The following is a 20,991-nucleotide window of genomic DNA, read 5'->3' on the forward strand; positions in this document are numbered from 1 at the left end:
TAAAACTGCAAAGGATGGCTGATACTGATATAGGCAAGTCTTATTAAATACCTGCTAATACTTTTTAGGCACAGGCTATTTTCACTAAATAAACATGGCAGTTCAAACATTTTAACATCCAAGGCTGCATTTATTTGATAAAAAATACAGTAAAATCACTATTATTGTTAAATATTGTTAGATATTTTTTTATCTGAATATATTTTAAAATGTAATTTATTAAAATGTAAAGGGGCCTCTTGAGGGGCCTCCAGAGCGCCCCCCCCCCCCCCAACCCCGTTGGATGTTGTACGGCGCGAGGACGCGCCTTCTGGAGGGGGGCGTCATGTCAGGCGTGTTGTGTTTTGTCTTGTGTTTCCCTCCCTCTTGTGCCCATATTTGGAGTTTCCTGTTTCCTGTTCTTGTTTAGTTTCATTATTGCTTAATTTGTGTTCAGATGTGTTTGGTTATTATCTCGTTTAGTTAATGTCCGGTATTGTACGTCAACGAGTGCTACATGTGTTCCTGCCTGTCTTGTATCGCGGTGTAAGAAGATTAAAGTCTGTTTATCGCAATTCTCCTGCATGCTCCACGTTCCTTGCTCCAGCACATTAGCATAACCGTGACAATTTGCTGCTCAAGAAACATTTCTAATTATTATCAACAGTTGTGCTATTTAATATTTTTGTGAAAACCACGAGTCTTCAGGATTCATTGATGAATAGAGCATTCAAAAGAACAGCATTTATTTTAAAAAATAAAATAAATTTGTACTGTAACAATGTTAAAATCTTTACTGTCACTGTATTTAATGCATTCTTGCAGAATAAAAATATTAATTCTTAAAAAAAAAAAAAAAAACTTACTGAAAATGTGCTTTTTGTAGATAATTCATGACAAATATATCACAAAGTCTTCAGTTCTAAAAATGGTATTTATATATTTTTACCCATTTTTATTAAAAAATATATGCACCAAGACAGAATCTTGCACCAAGACAGAATCTTATTTACAAAAAAACAAGTAGTTATAGATGATATTCTAACAACGTCTAAAAAGAAGTCAATATTCTATTATACTAGAAGTAAAATACCTGAGCAATGATGGGTGAAGTTAGTGAAAACAACCTGTGCTAAAAAGGATCTATTACTTTTTAGTACACTGCTCCGTGGAATACTTAATTCTGATTGGTCAATCGCTGCATTCTGCCATCAAATATTTTACCATAAGAAACATTAAACTATAATTGACTCTTGTCTCAGGCAACTAATTCGCTGTGCTAGTTTTATGTCTCTCACATCACTCTGAGGTGTCTTTCTTCTCACATAATAAAATAATTACAACTCAAATGTCCATTTACATAAATACCGTACAGTCAGATGGTAATTATCACAAAGTAAACACATTCAGGGTGATATAAGACCCCCTACATGTCACCTTGCGGTCCAGATCACCCCGTCAGGGTTTATTTCGCAATAATGATAGACTGACTCTACATTAACCCTTGCATAATAACTTTCATTAATGCATAATGAGCAAACATTACATACTGCTAAACAGATCAGCTGCTGATGTACAATACATTAAAATAGAAATGTATATGAATATTTAAAATCTCTAATGAGGTTTCTACAGTATTTATATGTATGCTCATTAACTAATGATCTGCTAAGCATTATATAAAGAATAATGTTGGTTAATGAGTCATTAGAACATGAGATGAAACATAGGTGGTGTGAATGATGCAACATTGCGTCAACTAAGGGAATAAATTAAATGTTACAGATATTTAGAACGTGTCTGACCGTGACGGTTTTAATGCGGCCTCCGCCTTTGGTGCAGGTCCATCCGGAGCGATTGAAGAGCAGTCCGCAGATCTCACCCTCTGAACACGGGGACATCTCACACCACTGCTTGCTTTTCACTATCCGGGCTACAAAAAGAACAGGAAATAAATTTCAGTTAAATTCAGTATTGATGGTTAAACAGTAAATAAATCAATATGAACTCACTTTGCACATCAAATCAAAACAAATCTTATGCACAAATTGCAAAAAGTGCTGTATCGCTTTTTGTTACTATGTGGTGTACATCATTATTAAAAAAATAAAAAAAATAAATAATATATATATTTATTATTATTATTTTATTTTTTTAAATTAAAAAAAAAAGAGAGAAGAAAATATGCTTTCTTTAGAAATGTAAATAACTATTTAAACCTGCATAATATGCTGAAATGCAAAAATGAAAACTGGTTCTTCAAAAAGACTTCAAAAGAAAAATGAAATATTACATTTTTTAAATTATGAAATAGTCATGTTTCATGTTTCTTGGCAAAGTCACATAATCTTCAATGCTAAGAACAGTGGTGACAAATTTGATAATTTACATAACTATTTAAAGCTTCATAACATGCTAAAAGGCCAAAGGCAATAACAGGTTCTTCAAAAAGGCTAAAACTATATATATATATATATATATATATATATATATATATATATATATAAATAAATAAATAAATTAAAGCTTTTTAATTTTTATAAATAAAAAGAAAAGGCATTAAAAATTTAAATGTGCTTTATGTTTGTTTAGATATTCTTCACAATATCACAAAGTCTCCAATGCGGTATTTATATATTCTTTAACAAAAATGGGTAAAAATAAGAGGATTACATGCAAAATGATAATTTGCATATAACGTCTGTCATATTACCCTTTTTTTTTTCTTTTAATGGATTTTTATATAAGATTTTTGTTACTACAAACCTCCAACAGGCATCACAAAAAACCACCCAACCTTTATATTCCACATAAAATATGGATTTGTGTATGAAAGTGGATTTGAGATTATGGCAAAGTCATGCATGTTTCAGTAAGCAGCCTGCAGGCCTTGATTCACTGCACACTTCATTATCTTCACGTCGTAGAACCAAAACCATCAAACAACTCAAAGAGAGCTACATCAGACATGTGTATGCACTGAGGCTCTTGCTTTCAGTTCTCTTGTTTGCTCTGTAGATCCATGTAAAATTCCATAAACCCCTGCTGTTCCTGCGCTTCAGATGCAGAACAACCAGCATTCAGAGGGTGATGAGAACAAAACAGGTCAAAGAGGATGTGGAGCATCAGACAATCGGAAGATGGTTGCTTCTCGTCTGCACACCAGGAAAGAAAAATAACAAATGAAATCCCTTGCATAACTCAGTTGTTTCTCCAAGACAGCGATGAGATCAAATGGAGACCAGATTTGTGCTTCTCAAATGTTTCTACTGAAAAAATATACCCTCATTATCTCACAACCATCTAGGGATTCAAAAAAGATTTTAAACTCCTTGACAGAATACCAAGGTCAATATGAACTCAAACATTTATAATTTTGTTTCTATTTTCATTTCTCCAAAGGAATGTTATGAATACCTCAACTACGTAAAGGAAGAGTTAATACTTAAAGGAATAGTTCATCCAAAAAAATAAAAATAAATTAAAAAATTGGTCAAAATATACTCAGATGCCAGATGCAGACGAGTTTGTTTCTTTATCAGAACAGATTTGGAAAAATTTAGCTTTACACCACTTGCTCACCAATGGATCCTCTGCAGTGAATGGGTGCCGTCAGAATGAGAGTACAAACAGCTGCTAAAAACATCACAATAAGTAATCCACACCACTCCAGTCCATCAATTAATCTTGTGAAGTGAAAAATTAAATGTTTGTTAGAAACAAATCCATCATTAAGATGTTCTTAACTTAACTGTCGCTTCTGATCAAAATACGAGTCCATCTCCTGTTGTTCTGTCTCATTAAAATCCACCAAAATATTTGTTTAGAATAGTTTTGAACAGTTTTTGCTTGTATATCTGTGCATATTTCTCTCCTGATTCAGACAAGATGACGTTTTCACAGCAGAAAGCACTATAATGGGTAATTATAGTAAGACGTCTTATATGGTTTGTTGTGAAAACATTTTTATGATAGATTTTTTCTTCTTACAGATATACAGCTTTTCACTTCAGAAGACATTCATTGATGGGCTGAAGTCATGTGGATTACTGTGATGTTTTTATCAGCTGTTTGGACTCTCATTCTGACGGCACCCATTCACTGCAGAGGATCCATTGGTGAGCAAGTGATGTAATGCTACATTTCTCCAAATCTGTTCTTTTAAAGAACTCATCTACATCTTGGATGGCCTGAGGGTGAGTAAATTTCCAGCAAATTTTCATTTTTGCATGAACTACTCCTTTAAACGAAACATAACTGAACATGGATGTGCAAAGAATACATTTTCAGGATTTAGATTATCCTTAAATTCTACAAAATCCTCAATTTCATTAATATAGCATCCCTGTGAGGCCTCAGTTCCTTGATTACTCAGTCCATGCAATTTTCTGCGCACAAAGGCTCGGCTTCCTTTTCGAAATTTCCTGTCACCAGACGCTTAAGATATGTTTACAACCATTTTCTTGATCTGAAACCCAGCAGGTCTTTTATGGCAGTCCTTATGAATATTGCGTGTGATAACGTTATCAAAGCTCCATCCCTAAATTTATCAAAGTAAAGTGGTGTGGCTGAAATGAAGGATTATGCCTTTAAACCGACGCGGAGCAAAAGCTGTGGATGGCCGAGCCAGCTCTACAGATCTCATCCAAGTCCTCTCGTCCCCAGGGGGCCTAAAACAATCAAATCCATCCCGCATCACATAAACAAGCCTCCCTCCGAGGGACAGTATTCAAAAGCACAAATACAACTGGGCCATGAAGAAAGAAAACAAAGAGCGCTAAAGAAAATCAATGAGCTTAAATGAAGCTGGAATGCTTCACCGAGGTATTTAGCGCGCAGTCGGTCAGGGTGTCTGAGCTGCGATGCTTCATGCTGAGGAATGGCTATATTAAGGTAACGGTTGTGATTACACACTTCAGTTGGAATCTAGTTGAAAGAAGTACTGGGGTGTGTGGACTAGTTTTAACATCTGTGAGAAATATCTGCTGAGAGCACACAGAGCACCTGAGCACTAGGCGTGAAATTTTGGCCCAACATCTGAAACATGTCAAATGAAAAACACCTCGCTGTTATTGTACCAGATTCCATGTAACAAGTTAAAACTTTGAACTATACTACTCATACTATTATTAGTACTGACTTCAAATGAACTTTTCATACTAGTACTGTATATGGATAAGGAGCTTACTAGCTCATACTAGTTCTGATCTGAGCTAGAACGCATACTAGAATGACTTTAACAATTCTATGTTCTAATTCTAGCTATAATATTAAGACTTTAAACTAGTCCTCATACTACAACTAGTATTGTATTTAAACTATACCGTTTTTCATCTTTGATTCGAGCACTAAGACTTTGAACTAGTACTGGACATACACATTGCAAGATCTAGCATTAGTCTTGCTCTGCACTAATCCTAGTGATCATTTTACTACTATTCTAGACTTTTAACTTGTACTCACTTTAGCACTATAAATGACCTGAATTAGTATGCCTACAAAACTGGTTTTGAAACATCACATTTTCTAGTACCAGTCCTGAATTTTACCTCTCATACTAGCACTAACTAGTACACATATTAGTACTGGATTTACACATTGCAAATTCTGAATTTAAACTAGTACTCATACTAAGGCTAGATCTGACTGTGCAGTAGTCCTATGATTATTCTAGTACTAGTCCTCACATTACTGGTTCTGACTTTGAACAAGAACTCATACTAATACTAGAAGTAGAACCTTGTAGTAATACACCTACTAGCCACAGTACTAACTGTTAACTAGTATTCATACTACTGATACTAATACCAGTACTGACTTGGAACTAGTACCCAAAGTAGCCTGGAATTGACTTTGAATAACTATACATACAGTATAATAATACTAAAACTGACTTTAACCGCTACTCATACTAGTACTGGATTTTCAAGCTCTGAATTTAAACTACTAGTCATACTAGGGATATTCTAGTACTAGTCCTGACTTTATTAGTAGTACGGCCTTTTAACTATTTCTTAGTGAAGCACAGAAATTTCAGCAGCTGAAAATATTCCAAAAAATGTTGAACGAATTTACTGAATGTGTTATATCAACTGTGGAAAGACACCAATAATACAGCTTGTAAACAATGTCACATAATGTTATATTTAGTGGTGGGCATAGATTAATTTTTTTAATCTAGATTAATCTCACTGTAATCTTGGAATTAATCTAGATTAAAATGGCTCATTTGAATTCTGCCAAGTAGATCAGAATAAGTTCACTACTAGTAGTAAACAACTAGCAGTCATCAAGAATTTAATATTGATAATAACATTGAAGACATTGTATGATTATTCCTTAAAGATAAAGTTTTAATAGTTTTAGTAGTAGTAGCCTATTACGTTCTGCCCAATGTCTTCAAGGGAAACCGAACTTTTATTTTGACGGGTTGCTGTGAGGATAGTTTTTCTCAAATGAAACGCTCGAATGCTCATGAAGTGACTCTCAGAGCAGTTCTGGAGATGTTGTTCATGTATTTATGTCCTCATTTAGTGAGACGGCAGACGTTAATATCACCGCAAGCGTCACGCGGTCTTCTGTATGAGTAAACTCTACAGCATGACATCACGATCCAGTTAGGTTCATCAACAATTACCCCATCAACTTCGGTCAGAAATCTTGGTGTAATCTTTGATGACCAGCTGACCTTCAAAGACCACATTGCAAAGACTGCTCGATCTTGCAGGTTTGCACTACACAACATCAGAAAGATCAGGCCCTTTCTGACGGAGCATGCTGCACAACTTCTTGTCCAGGCCCTTATCATTTCTAGGCTGGACTACTGCAATGCTCTTCTGGCTGGACTTCCATCAAACACAGTCAAACCTCTACAAATGATTCAGAATGCGGCGGCACGACTGGTCTTCAAGGAACCCAAAAGAGCCCATGTTACACCTCTCCTTATCTCATTGCATTGGCTACCAATCGCAGCTTGCATCAAGTTCAAGACACTGATGCTTGCTTATAGAACAACCACAGGCTCAGCACCCGCCTACATGCACTCACTATTAAGAATCTACATCCCCTCCAGAAGTCTGAGATCTGTTAGTGAGCGACGCCTCGTGGTACCATCACAAAGAGGCTCAAAATCACTCTCCAGAACATTCTCGGTCACCATTCCTGGCTGGTGGAATGATCTTCCCACCCATATTCGGAGTGCTGGATCCCTGTCAATCTTCAAGCAACAGCTGAAAACTCATCTCTTTCGACACTACTTGACTTCACCCTACACATAAAAAAAAAAAAAACTCTTTCTCCTTATATATTCCTTCCCTTGCTAGCTTGTATTTATTTAAACAATGCCTGAGACTTGGTGTTACAAGCACTTCGTTTGTCGGATTGCCTCTTCAAGATGAATCGCTTTATGTATTCCCCAAATTGTAAGTCGCTTTGGATAAAAGCGTCTGCAAAATGACTAAATGTAAATGTAAATGTAAAAAATGCACTATATTATATATTCATTATATTTTTACATAATTAACTTGTCTTCGTTATTTAATGTATGTTTAAATAAATCTGTCTTAAAAACAATTTTTATTACAGCCACTGTTTAAATGTTTATATTTTAACACTGAATTGAAGCAAAAACATAATTATGTCATTGTGTGAATTATGTCCAATTTAAATGTTAATATACAACTGTTGATTATTAAATACATTTGAATAATTCATTGATTACTAAATAAACTCAATTTTCAGTTTCAGTTCTTTAATTTCGGTTTTGGTGTTTCTTTAAAAAATTCCATCCAAGACTACACACTCGTGCTAATACCAACTTGAACTGCTACCCACACCAGCTGTGACTAGTACTCATATTAGCAGCACTATTGTTTGCTTTGAACTGGAACGGATTCTACACATACAGTATATTCAAAGCTGGTTTTCCTCAGTAATTTCCAGCCGCTTCCCTTTTCATCTCATCCTAAAATACCTTGTATAAACAAAACCAAAAAGGTGCTGATCCACCGCCGCCTTTAAAGGCCTGATCTAAAAACAAGCCTTTAATGTAAAATAAGAATATAGCCTTAATTATCATTAATGCATGTGAGATGCAAATACACACGCGTCTCATTGGGTACGCTGAAGTGCTCTAACTAGGCCACACAGGGAGCAGAGACCGGCAGATTACAGCGCACACAGAGTTTAGCAGATATTTTCGTACCCTATTTGTTTCATGTGAAGCCTGATGAGGCTCCTGAGCCGCGCTCTCCGTTGTAGAGGCAGCCAGTGAACACATGGCCTCCTGGGGAGCCGTGTGCCTCCGCTCCAAACTCACTGATCATTAACTGCTTGCAAATAGATAGAACAAGAATACTTTCTCTTTCAGGGTCACTGTATATGGGGCAGGCATATGCAAAATCCCCCCAGAAATACACACAAAAGCAGCGGAACGTGAATCAATATAAACACGAATGCAGCGGCCCACAAAACCGGATAATTTCCTGTTCCTCCCTGCATGTGAAAAAAGATACCACCCACTGACCAGTGCGTTTGTAAAGAGAGACCGAGTCCAGCTTCAAATAGAATGAATCACACCCACACACACACCGTTTCCCATGGTACCTCTGTTCTGCATCATGACTCAATTCGTCTCTCTGTGCGCATGCAACACCTGAGCCTGCTCCATCCAGCACACCTACACCGATTCAGACGTCTGCAGGGATCCGACCCACGCATACCCTCCCTCTCTCCCCCGGGACCCTTGACCATCTGCCCCCCGGACTCATCTGCCAGACACAGCCTCACCTGCAGACTGCCATCTGACTGAATAGAGCTCAATGGAGAGTGCAGTTTTTCATTGCTGTGAGTTCAGGAAATAAATTTCCATACTTTTTTATGGTTTTAAAAAAAGCCATTCAGTAACGATTTAGCGATGTGCAAAACTATAAATATTGGTGGGCTGCCTGAAGGACATGTTGACTAATCTGGCGACTAATCTTAACTGGAAGCCCTGAAGCATTTTTAAAATTTGGATAATTTTAGCTTGAAGCATAGAACGTTCAAAAAGTGGTAAAGTCCCTAATTAAAGCACCACCACTAAAACATCTAAATAAATAAATGACAAATGTTGCTGTTTTGAATTGTCTGTTCATCAGCACAAATGTTTTCAAAATTGACAATAATACCATGTTTCTTGAGCATCAAATCAGCAGGTTAGCATGATTAGTATGATTTTTGAAGTTGAAATGGAAAAACTGTTATTTTAAATTGTAATATTCCACAATATTACTGCTTTACTGTATTTGTGATAACATTTACATTTACATTTAGTCATTTTGCAGACGCTTTTATCCAAAGCGACTTTTATCCAAAGCGACTTGATAAATAAATGCAGCCTAGGTGACCACGCATAAGAGACTTTCAAAAACATGAAAAACATCTTACCAAAATCTTACAAATCTTACCAATACATACATTAAATAAAATAAGTAAAATCAGAGCATTATATATACACTGAACAAAATTATAAATGCAACACTTTTGTTTTTGCCCCCATTTTTCATGAGCTGAACTCAAAGATCTAAGACTTTTTCTATGTACACAAAAAGCCTATTTCTCTCAAATATTGTTCACAAATCTGTCTAAATCTGTGTTAGTGAGCACTTCTCCTTTGCCGAGATACTCCATCCACCTCACAGGTGTGGCATATCAAGATGCTGATTAGACAGCATGATTATTGCACAGGTGTGCCTTAGGCTGGCCACAATAAAAGGCCACTCTAAAATGTGTGTTTTATCACACAGCACAATGCCACAGATGTCGCAAGTTTTGAGGGAGCGTGCAATTGACCTATCGGTAAGCACCTCCCCTCGAACGCAGACCAGCCAATGGCAGTCGAGTATCAGTTGCACGGGGAGCGGAACTCGGACATCTTTAGGTTTCAGCGCCATAGAGAAACATTGGAAGATCCGAAGCTCGCATCAGTTTTATGGTTTTATGCTTCAAAAATGGAAAAACAATGTGCCTGGGGTACTTGTAACACTGATTCCAGGTATCCTGAGAGGATGGGCAATATAATTTATTTTATTACATTTCCTGAATCCAAACAAAACAGAGCAAAGTATTCACCCCGATACAAATGAAGACAAAAACGTTCATTTTCTGGTTATCATACACTCATTAAGTTACAATTTTCATCTGTTCAAGCAGAACGTTAATGTTATCTTGTGCTTTAGCAAGGTATCTCTGGCTAAAACTAGCTAACGTTAAAGTTAGTGAGTCCATGCTAACGTACAACCTAAATAGCGGACTGTGTTAGGTCAAAAACACATAAACGAAGGTCTACATTTCAGTGCCTCTCCATATTAAACTGGTTAAATGTATATAAATTTAATCGTACCCTGCGATACATGAACAGTGTTGATCCCGCATGTTGTCATCCACAATCGTGATGACCGACCGTAATATGAGACTTCTCCCGCTTGCACTGTAATCTGTAAACCCTCCTTCGAGTTACCCACCGTATTTATTTTAAATATTTTATAAATCCCTCCATGGAATATTTAATTCCCATTTGGTGGCCTTCTGTGTCCAAAATTGTGCAAAAACATCGTGGGACAAGGTTTTCACACTGCAGCTGTCATTGAAAGACAGTGGGCACAGTTTGTTTGTCCGAGGGAGCAACAGTAACTAAGGGGGACGGGGCTTACCGATAGGTCAATTGGCATGCTGACTGCAGGAATGTCCACCAGAGCTGTTGCCCGTGAATTGAATGTTCATTTCTCTACCATAAGCCGTCTCCAAAGGCATTTCAGAGAATTTGGCAGTACATCCAACCGGCCTCACAACCGCAGACCACGTGTAACCACACCAGCCCAGGACCTCCACATCCAGCATCTTCACCTCCAAGATCGTCTGAGACGAGCCACCTGGACAGCTGCTGCAACAAATGGTTTGCATAACCAAAGAATATCTGCACAAACTGTCAGAAACCGTCTCAGGGAAGCTCATCTGCATACTCGTCGTCCTCATCGGGGTCTCAACCTGACTGCAGTTCGTCGTCGTAACCGACTTGAGTGGGCAAATGCTCACATTCAATGGCGTCTGGCACTTTGGAGAGGTGTTCTCTTCACGGATGAATCCCGGTTTTCACTGTACAGAGCAGATGGCAGACAGTGTGTATGGCATCGTGTGGGTGAGCGGTTTTTGCTGATGTCAACGTTGTGGATCGAGTGGCCCATGGAGGCGGTGGGGTTATGGTATGGGCAGGTGTATGTTATGGACAACTAACACAGGTGCATTTTATTGATGGCATTTTGAATGCACAGAGATACCGTGACGAGATCCTGAGGCCCATTGTTGTGCCCTTCATCCACGACCATCACCTCATGTTGCAGCATGATAATGCACGGCCCCATGTTGCAAGGATCTGTACACAATTCCTGGAAGCTGAAAACATCCCAGTTCTTGCATGGCCAGCATACTCACCAGACATGTCACCCATTGAGCATGTTTGGGATGCTCTGGATCGGCGTATACGACAACGTGTTCCAGTTCCTGCCAATATCCAGCAACTTTGCACAGCCATTGAAGAGGAGTGGACCAACATTCCACAGGCCACAATCAACAACCTGATCAACTCTATGCGAAGGAGATGTGTTGCACTGCGTGAGGCAAATGGTGGTCACACCAGATACTGACTGGTTTTCGGGAAAAATTATTGATTTTTCTAAAGTAAAGATCACGTTCCATGAAGATATTTTGTAAAAACTTAATTTTTGATTAGTAATATGCATTGCTAAAGACTTCATTTGGACAACTTTAAATGTGATTTTCTCAGCATTTAGATTTTTTTGTACCCTCAGATTCCAGATTTTCAAAAAGTTGTATCTCAGCAAAATATTGTCCTATCATAACAAACCATACATCAATGGAAAGCTTATCTATTCAACTGCAAATAACTGTACTGTATGCAAGTGTGTATGCGCATATATGTATATATATTTTTTGTTTATTTCGTTATTTAAATATAAATGTAAATGAAGTAGAAATTACTTATGGATTGTACAGAAGCATATCCTGACGCTTAACCTTAGAGCTTATGGCAGTTGTACCATGAAATATTCATAAATTTACCCTAAAAATCTATTCCGTCATGGAAGTTTTGGCATTTTACATTTCAAAATCCCTCTGTTGAGCTCTATAATGCAGCAGATATAAGGACCGGATGAGAAGCAGCAATAGGTATTATAGACTAAATGCTGATGGATGGATGGAACTTTAATGTAATTTCTACATTCTTTGAAACTTGAATTGTCTCTGGACAGCAGTCATGAGGTAGCCTGTAATTTTACAGCATGTGTGCGTGTTCACGCAACAGGTCCTTCTTTAATGGATTCACTACTAATGGAGCATGAAGGCAGCAGAGAAAGCCAATAAAAATCAATTTCCCACAGCAGTAATTATGGTACTCTCTTGGTTAATTACTCTGGTCTTGCCGTTACAAAGTGCTACTAATGTGTCGTTGAAGAGCTCAAGCTGTATAGCATTTACCAAAAAACACCATCGCGCTGAAAAAAAACAACAACTACACGACCCCAGCTGTCAGGAGAGTTGGGTTTATTTGTTACAAAAACAACGACTACCATCATATTCAGGTTTACAACCTAAGAAAGGCTGAAAGCCCATGAGATACTCCACCACATCCGGCGCTCGGCAGAACAGACAGGCTCAAATATTCCTCCTAAACCGCAGTGACAGACACAATCCAAAGATTACTTTTTTTTCTTTCCCTTTTCACCGATCCTCATCTGTCCTCGATTTTGACACAGCACACACTGCAGAGAGGAACATTTCTTTACATGTAGCAAGTCTGACTATTGTGTTACATTGTGTGACACAAGATTTTGACATGAGACAAAAAAACAAAACAATGCAACGCAAATTCAACAGTGTAGTCGAACGACATGACGTGGCTTGTTGCATGCTGTGAACGGATATATGTGTGTGCACATCTACACGATGTGAGAATGTGTGTGTGTGGGATGCATCTCACCGTCCACGCATGCTGGTCGGGCCCGTGTGGTGCCAGCGATCTGTCCTCTCCGGCAGGCACAGCGGGCTGTCTGCCTGGCGATAGTGCGCTTGGGTTGACTGCTGTCTCTATTCAACATCACTATCTCACATGTGCCTACTGCCAACTGACCTGTGGAGGACACACACATGCATACATACATATCAGAAAGTGTGACATTAAAAATAAAGATATCAGTAGTAAAATCTTGTTATATAAACTTCAACATGAAGGTTTAATATCTCTTAAAATGAGCCTATCTTTGAGTGCATTGTTATGTAGCAGTCTGAGAGTCATTGCCAAAGCAATCATGGAGGGAAATAAACATGGATGGCTTTCGGTGAAATAGAACATTTAAAGGAACGGTTCACCCAAAAATGAACACTGCTGTTGTTTGTTCAATCTCATGTCGTTTCAAACCTGTGCAACTTTCTTTTTTTGTGAGAAACACAAAGGTAATTTGTAAATCAATACAATGAAAGTGAATGAGAACTGTGGCTGTCAAGCTTCAAAATGGCACCACAAAAGTGTTTCATTTGATGCGTGCACTATAAAATTGGTTAATTTGATTCAGTAACTATACTCAGTCTTCTGAAGCCATACAATAGCTTTTCATGAGGAATATTTTATGAATGAGTTTACAAAACATGAACGAATGATTCCTTTATGAATTGGACTGAAGACTAACTGATTCAGTCTCAGAGGCTACTCCAAGTTTAACACTGAAAAACAACTTCAGTTGTGACTTTGCACTACCCATCAGAAGGCCACTTTTATAGTGCTTTTTTGTTCTTTTTTAAGTTTAAAAGCCCCAATCATCATTCATTGTAATAGCATGGAAAGGAACAACCGGTACAAATAGTTATAAGACAGAAAGTCATGTGGATTAGAAACAACATTAAAATTTTTGGGGTGAAATATTATTTTAAAATAGATATTTAGCTCTGAACACCAGCATAAAATCCAGCATACCAGCATGAATTTTCTCATTGCCTATGCTATGAAAATCATGTAACATTCATAACAAAAGTGATTTTAAACTGGAGCTGAATGAAAACTGACAAGCAAATGTGCATCATTTGACTTGTGCACTATAAAAGTGGTTCATTCGAGTCAACAACTATATTCCAAGTCTTCTATACAGTAGTTCTGCATCAGAAACTTTGTGAACAAATTGTTCTTTGGAGTCTTTGGGTTCTTTTAAACGAATAGGCTAATCAAGCTCACAAAACTGGTCTAAATGATTCATTCCTGAATCAGACTAATTTGGTTCTCTGGTTCAACTCACTGACTCAATGATTCGGTCACCCCAAGTTGGGTTACCCCACAGTGAAAAACAACTTCAGTTTTGACTGTGCATTATACAAAGCTATCAGAAGGCCACTTTTGCTGTGCTTTTTAGTCCTTTTGAAGTTCGAAAGCCCCAGTCATCATTCATTGTAATTGCATGGATAAGAACAACCTGTACAATCAGTTATAAGTCAGAAAGTCATCTGGATTGTTAACAACATTTTCATTCTTTGGGTGAAATATTCTTTTAAAAAAGAAATCTAGTCCAACAGCTCTGAATAACAGCATCAAATCAAATTTTTACATTGCCTGTACTATGAAAATTATGTAAAAGTACAATTGAAAGTGAATGAGAACTGGGGCTGTCACACTCCAAAATGACACCACGGAAGTGGTTCAATTGACTTGTGCACAATAAAGTTGGTTTATTTGAGTTAACAACTATTTACCAAGTCCTCTAAAGCCATACATGTTCTGCATGAGGAATATTCTGAATGAATCATTCTTTGGAGCCTTTGAGTTCTTGTAAATCAACTGGTTGATCAAGCTCACAAATGATTCTGAGGGTCTGAATGATTCATTCATGAATCGGACTGATTTGGATCACTAGTTCAACACACTGACTCAGCGATTCAGTCTCAGAAGTCACCACAAGTTTAACAGTGAAAAACAACGTCAATTTTGAATGTGCATTAAAAGCTATCATATATCAGAAGGCCACTTTTGGACCACTTTAATAGTGCTTTTTGGTCCTTTTTGAAGTTTGAAAGCCCCAGTAATCATTCGTTGTAATTGCATGGAAAAGAACAACCTGTACAATCAGGTTGACAAAGTCATATGGATTGGGAACAACATTTTCATTTTTGGGTTCTTTTAAAATAGATACCTAGTCCAGCAGCTCTGAATACCAGCATAAAATCTAATTTTCTCAGTGTCGATACTATGAAAATCATTTAACTGGATCTTTCCAAACATATCCAGATATCTGAAATGAACCAAAATAGGCAAGCTAGCATCGAGCATCATGGTGTTTCATTTTAGTTCCTCATCATGTCTTTAGAAGACAGATACCTGAGATCATTTAAGGCATCGCTTAAATGGTAGCTTTTAGCTTCTCTAAAGGTGTTCATTGTTGTTCAAGCCTTTTACGAAGCAAAATCTCTTTCTTTTGGCCTTCGAGGCCACTTCCCCTCAATGGTTTGTCTGACAGGCATAAATGCTTGGCTGAGTATTTTTGACACTTTTAGTGTGCTGGCAAAGCTCACAACTTCTATTCAAGTGACCACAATGACCAGCAAGCTTTGTAGAAAAAGAACGAAAAGTGCAAAAAGTCTGGCTAGACATTAGCTGACTCATACATAATCATAATCATAATTCACGTCAGTAAGAAAAGTCTTCCTTGTTCCTTCACTTCCTGTCTTCACTCTTTCTTTGTGTTTGATCAAAAAAGAAAAGTGGCCGGGTACAACTCTATGAATCCGCCTGTTTAAAATGGCAATAAAAGCAGATTTACAATATTAATTAATCTTGTGTGATACCGTTGAAGGGCCAACAGAGATGTGATGAAAGGGGATTTTTATATGTGTAATAGAACTCAGGAACAGTGATGAATCACCACCAACTCGTGCTTTAAGATTCCCTTTCACAGGAAGCTCATCTCAAGGGCGCAATAATTCACTCTGTTCAGACCGAACGGTAAGCCAATCAGATCTCACCCTCAAAAAAATACCCTAAAAAAGCAAAATGCCTAACTATTGTCTCCAAAATGCAGCGACACTGCAACTTTAATCAATGCTTGATGGAAGACAGTCCAAAAAGAGTCTATCCATGCACCATATTCTCCGTTTGTCAACGCGTCAGCCTTGATTCTAGCTTTAAGCTGCTGCTGATTGCAGGGCTGAACGGCTTATTGCTATTCATCATTTTTTACACTCGCAAAAAACAGCACATCCACTCTCCCGTTGCATTAGCACTTGACCCATTGAAATGCAAAGACAGCAGTGTGGAGCTGATGACCGCTGCTGCTTGGTCAACAGTCGGCACAGGCTGAGCTGATTAAGACGGACGTGTCAAACACAAAGCTCAGACTCCCACCAGGACGACCAAAGGCTTTCACAGTCCATCGGCCTGGACAATTACTATTTCAAAACAACAGGTTAAAGTCAGCGAACCCGAGAAGACACATGCCTTTCAGGAAGAAACCAGAGGTATTGAATACGATGTGCAAACCCTGGTAAATTATATCTATATTTGTAAGACTCCTAATTAGTGTCTGCATTAATGAACATCCCATTCTCACTTCAAAATCTCACTTGACACATGCAAGTAAGTTTCCTCTCGTAACAACACAATACATTACGCACCAAGAGCAAAACTTACACGCAATTTCAGGCCGCACGAGTCAGATGCAAAGTCTATTGAAATTGTTTTAACCTTGACGGCGATGGGGGCATCTTGTTGAGTGGAGATGAGAAATCCCAGCAGACATCATTATTGTAAAGACTATGGAGAACGCTGAAGGTCACCTCTCTCTGTCTCGCTCCCTCTCTCGCTCTGATCAGCCTCCTCCAAAATAGAGCCACAACCTCTTTCCATAACGGCCCACATTAATCCTCCACAGCTCAGAATTTAGATAAGAGAATTAACCCCTCCTTCAGTCCTCTGATGCTTCTCTGTTTGCCCCTCTTTTATTCTGTTTCATTTCATTCCGATAGGTTTCTTCAACTACAACACTTTTGTTTCCGTCAGAAAATAAATTCACACTTACACACTTGCAAGAGTTAATTTGATTTGTCCGCTAACAGCATACTGAACATTTGACAAAACTTGACAAAATTAGTTGTTAATGTATGTATATATATTCTTCATATATGTATCATATTTCATTTCAATCATGCTCTTCACTGATGGTGTTGCCGCCTTGGTTACCAAGTACGTTGACTTGAAATGAAGGGTTGTGGTGGATGTCAATCATAATTTGTGTAAAAACGGATATCAAGATATGGGACAAGTATAAGGGAAGTAATGAGAAATTAGTGCAAAATGTGATCACTTATAATAAATGTCACAATGCAAAAAATAAAATACACTTTATAATTATTTGACTCTTTGTTTAGATTATCATCATTTTAAAATCAGAATAATTTATATTTATATATGCTTTAAGATTGAGAATCTTGGTCTGGGACAAATGTAAAAATCAAATCAAATCAAAAATAAGTTATTAAAATAAGTTATTCAAATATTTTATATTTTTCTGGGACAAACAATAACACATAAAAACCTTTTGACAAATAAATAAATAAATATAAATGGTGAAGGCATGTTAATCACTTTCCAAGAGAGTGTGAACAGATATAAAAATGAAAATAAATTAAAAATGTGTGTTTAGTGTGTAAATTGTTTTTAAATTGTTTTAGGTTTAGATTATCATCATTTTAAAAGTGTAATCATTTATATTTATAAGTTTATGTTTTAAGATTAAAAATCTTGGTCTAAGACAAACGTAAAACAGTTCTACAAAAAGAAAATGGTGAAATACACTTTCCAAAAGCCTTCATATAACAAAGAGAAAAAAATGTAATGTAATATATTTTAATTAGTTTGAATAAAAATCAACCCCTGGGACATAAGAGTGCCCGTAATTAAAGAAACAACCGCAAATGGTTCACGCGCGCACACACACACACACGCACGCGCACACAGAAACAGCTGTGTGCTGCTGGCCAGGCGCATCAGTGGCATGAAATACCAGCGTTCTGTCCATGTTTAACAGCCAGAGGATGAATGGGGACGGATGGAGATAAGCCTCGGAAAACAGGATGGAAAGAGAGCGAGAAAGAGATAGAGTTAGAGGGTTTGACGTGCCAAAAGCTTGACAGCCATTCCATCTCCGGTTGTTAAGTTAATTGATATGACAGAAGGTTTTTCTGCCTGTTTAGTCCAAACATGACAGACCAAATCAAACGATAAGGATCTACATGCACCTGGGCACAGAACAGCACAGAGACACCCTGCTGGAGCAGAGACCGGGTCACCAAACTCAGCTCTGCTCTTCTGCATACTCTACTTCCTCTCTCACAGGAACTAGATTCAGGTCTGCAGTGTCATTTTCAGCCGAAAGATGTAGGTACAACTGCAAGGGAACATGAGGTTTAAAGCTAGTGCAGTTCAAAACACCACCTTCTCTCCAAACGCTGCACCACAGGACAGCTGACAGGAAGATGACACCTGTTTCTTTCTGGAGTTTGCAAAAACAGATAAGGGTTAGACAAAACACATTTCAGACTCTCACTGGGTTTCAATCTCTTGAATCAGTGGGAGTGCTAAAAGTTTAACATGTGATGGGAGTGAATGATGAATCTCATGAAACCAGTTAAAAACATGTCCAGGTTATATTTCATACTAAATAAAAAAAAGAAAAAAAAAGTATAAAGTAGTTTGTATTAAGATAACATTTAATTAGGCTTTTAAGACCAAAGAGATTTTTTTGCATTGCAAAATTTAAATGATGATTAACCACATTTTATTACTAATTCTCATTACTGTAATGCTAAACAACAACAACAATAATAATAATAATAATTATTATTATTATTTCCTTTTTTTTTACTCTGACAGAAAATTGTTTCATTTTTTTTTCGGGTCGTCACTACAAAACCAGTACAGCGGAAGTACAACAAATACTACAAATAAAGTATAAAACCATTGCCATTTAAATAATACCTAATTTTTGAGAATTTAAGGCAAAATCTGTTAATAAAATAAAATAAAAAGAGTTTTATATTATATTGTCACAAGATTAAAATAAAACTAAATAAAATATAAATTAAAAAAGGTTATATTATCACAAGATTAAAATAATAAAAAAATACAATAAAATGCTAAACTAAAATAAAATGTGTCCTATTATAATAAGATTAAAATAATAATAATAATTAAATTATAAATAAATAAATAAATAATGCATTTATTTCCACTTTTCCCTCATGGAAAATAAAAGGAGATGTTTGTAGCAGAATGTCAAGCTGCTCTTTTCCATACAGTGAAAATGAATTGGTAATGACAAGCAAGATTTTCAGAAAATATATTAAACGTCAGTCCATTCCTCACACAAAGCTATTGTATTTTACAGTAGACTACATTGTATCAGAAGACACAGGATGTAGTGCACAAGTCATCTGGACTACTTTCATGATGTTTAATGGTGCTTTTCCCCATCCTTTTTAGACCCTGATCCCAGTCCACTTTTATCCCAAGGAAGACAGCGGTTCACACAGTGTTAAACATCTCCTTTGATGCTCCACACATGACACGAAAGAGAGCAAATGTGAGTATTCCTTTAAGTAAAATGTACTATTCTCTTTCTTTGTGGTGGAATACGACGTACTTGACAGGCATCGTGAGATTTACTCAAATACATCTCTTCAGTCCACAGACAGCCAAGCTAATCCTTTGTTACTGTACGAGTGGAAAGAGGCGCAGCTTGAGCCGCAGATGAAAAACTGCCCCTCTTTAGAGTTTGTCTTTGTTGTTAACAGTTATGTTCAGCAATAGAAATGGCCATAACCTCCTGCATTGTGTACTGAAGAGCTAATTAACCCACCCTAACCCTCTAAGAACCTGTTTAAACATCTCTGTCATTTAGCATCAACCTCAAGTGGAATGAGGACAGCTATAACAAAAATTGACGCAAGTTAGCAACAAGCCAGGGAACAAAGGTCGCATACTTCATACAACATCTGACAACGGTAAAGTCAGACAGCAATTCTCAAGAGAGAAAGCGAGAGAAAGCAGTGAAGCTAAAATACTGCAGAACATCATATCATTCATCTTCATATATTAGACACTCAAGAATTCCTCTCAGCTGAGAGAGAGCGAGAGAGAACAGGAACACAATGAACTAGAGCAGGGTGGCATTTGACATGAATTAAATTTATATTCACCCAGCAGCGAAAAATGTAAAAAAATGGTTGGCACAATACTACACAATTGATTTTGCCTTAAAAAGCTTTTGAGTTTTGCATAAACATCCGTTCACTTCCGCAGCTTCATTACCTACAGAGGCACAAGTGGTTTCTCGCCACTAAATTTATGACACGGGCCATCATTAACATCTGGCATGCTGGGAGCTAGTGGCCTTTGTTGAGGAAGAAATTGCATTTTGCAAATTGTGCTGCTGGAAATGACATATCTGTCCTGCCCACCTACACAACATTATGACAATGGCATTTAGGGAGAGTGCAAAAATAACCAGCGATTCATACACTGTGGTTCAGCCAAGTAATCCCAGAGGACAAATTTATTGCTCAGAGGTTGCTCGTTCACAGCTCGAGAGAATTAATGGAGTTCTCTGTTATCTATTATCGGGTATCAAGCATCAACTTTGTCTCAGATGTTTCTTCTAAAGGGTTGTGCACTATTCAGATATGATAATGAGAATGTCTGTTCAATTCCAACTCAGTTCCTGAACTTGATTTACAGTTTTTCTCAGTCGCTTTGGTGCATTTCTTGAATCATCCTTAATTTTTGCAAAGAAGTATGTGCAAATTTACACATTACTGTATGTGGGATATTGATTGAAAGAGACTGTTTCGAAATGTTTGAATTATAGAGGATATGGTCGATCTCCCAATATTTAGCTGCACCCTTCAGCCATTGTAAGGCCA

At 37.3% G+C, this 20,991-nt stretch overlaps 1 protein-coding gene across 1 annotated transcript in view; it reads right to left on the reverse strand.

Annotated features, from left to right (window-relative positions):
- The window catches only part of tafa5l (TAFA chemokine like family member 5, like), a 57,038-nt gene that overhangs the window by 25,080 nt on the left and 10,967 nt on the right, over positions 1 to 20,991 (reverse strand). Inside the window, exons 2-3 of the mRNA XM_058785789.1 lie at positions 13,016 to 13,165; positions 1,785 to 1,912 (exon numbers count right to left, since the gene is read on the reverse strand). Coding sequence (XP_058641772.1) covers positions 1,785 to 1,912; positions 13,016 to 13,165 — 278 coding nt within the window. The remainder of the gene's footprint in view (positions 1 to 1,784; positions 1,913 to 13,015; positions 13,166 to 20,991) is intronic.

The sequence above is a fragment of the Onychostoma macrolepis genome, chromosome 08 (assembly GCF_012432095.1).
Source record: "Onychostoma macrolepis isolate SWU-2019 chromosome 08, ASM1243209v1, whole genome shotgun sequence".
Classification (NCBI taxonomy): Eukaryota; Metazoa; Chordata; class Actinopteri; order Cypriniformes; family Cyprinidae; genus Onychostoma; species Onychostoma macrolepis.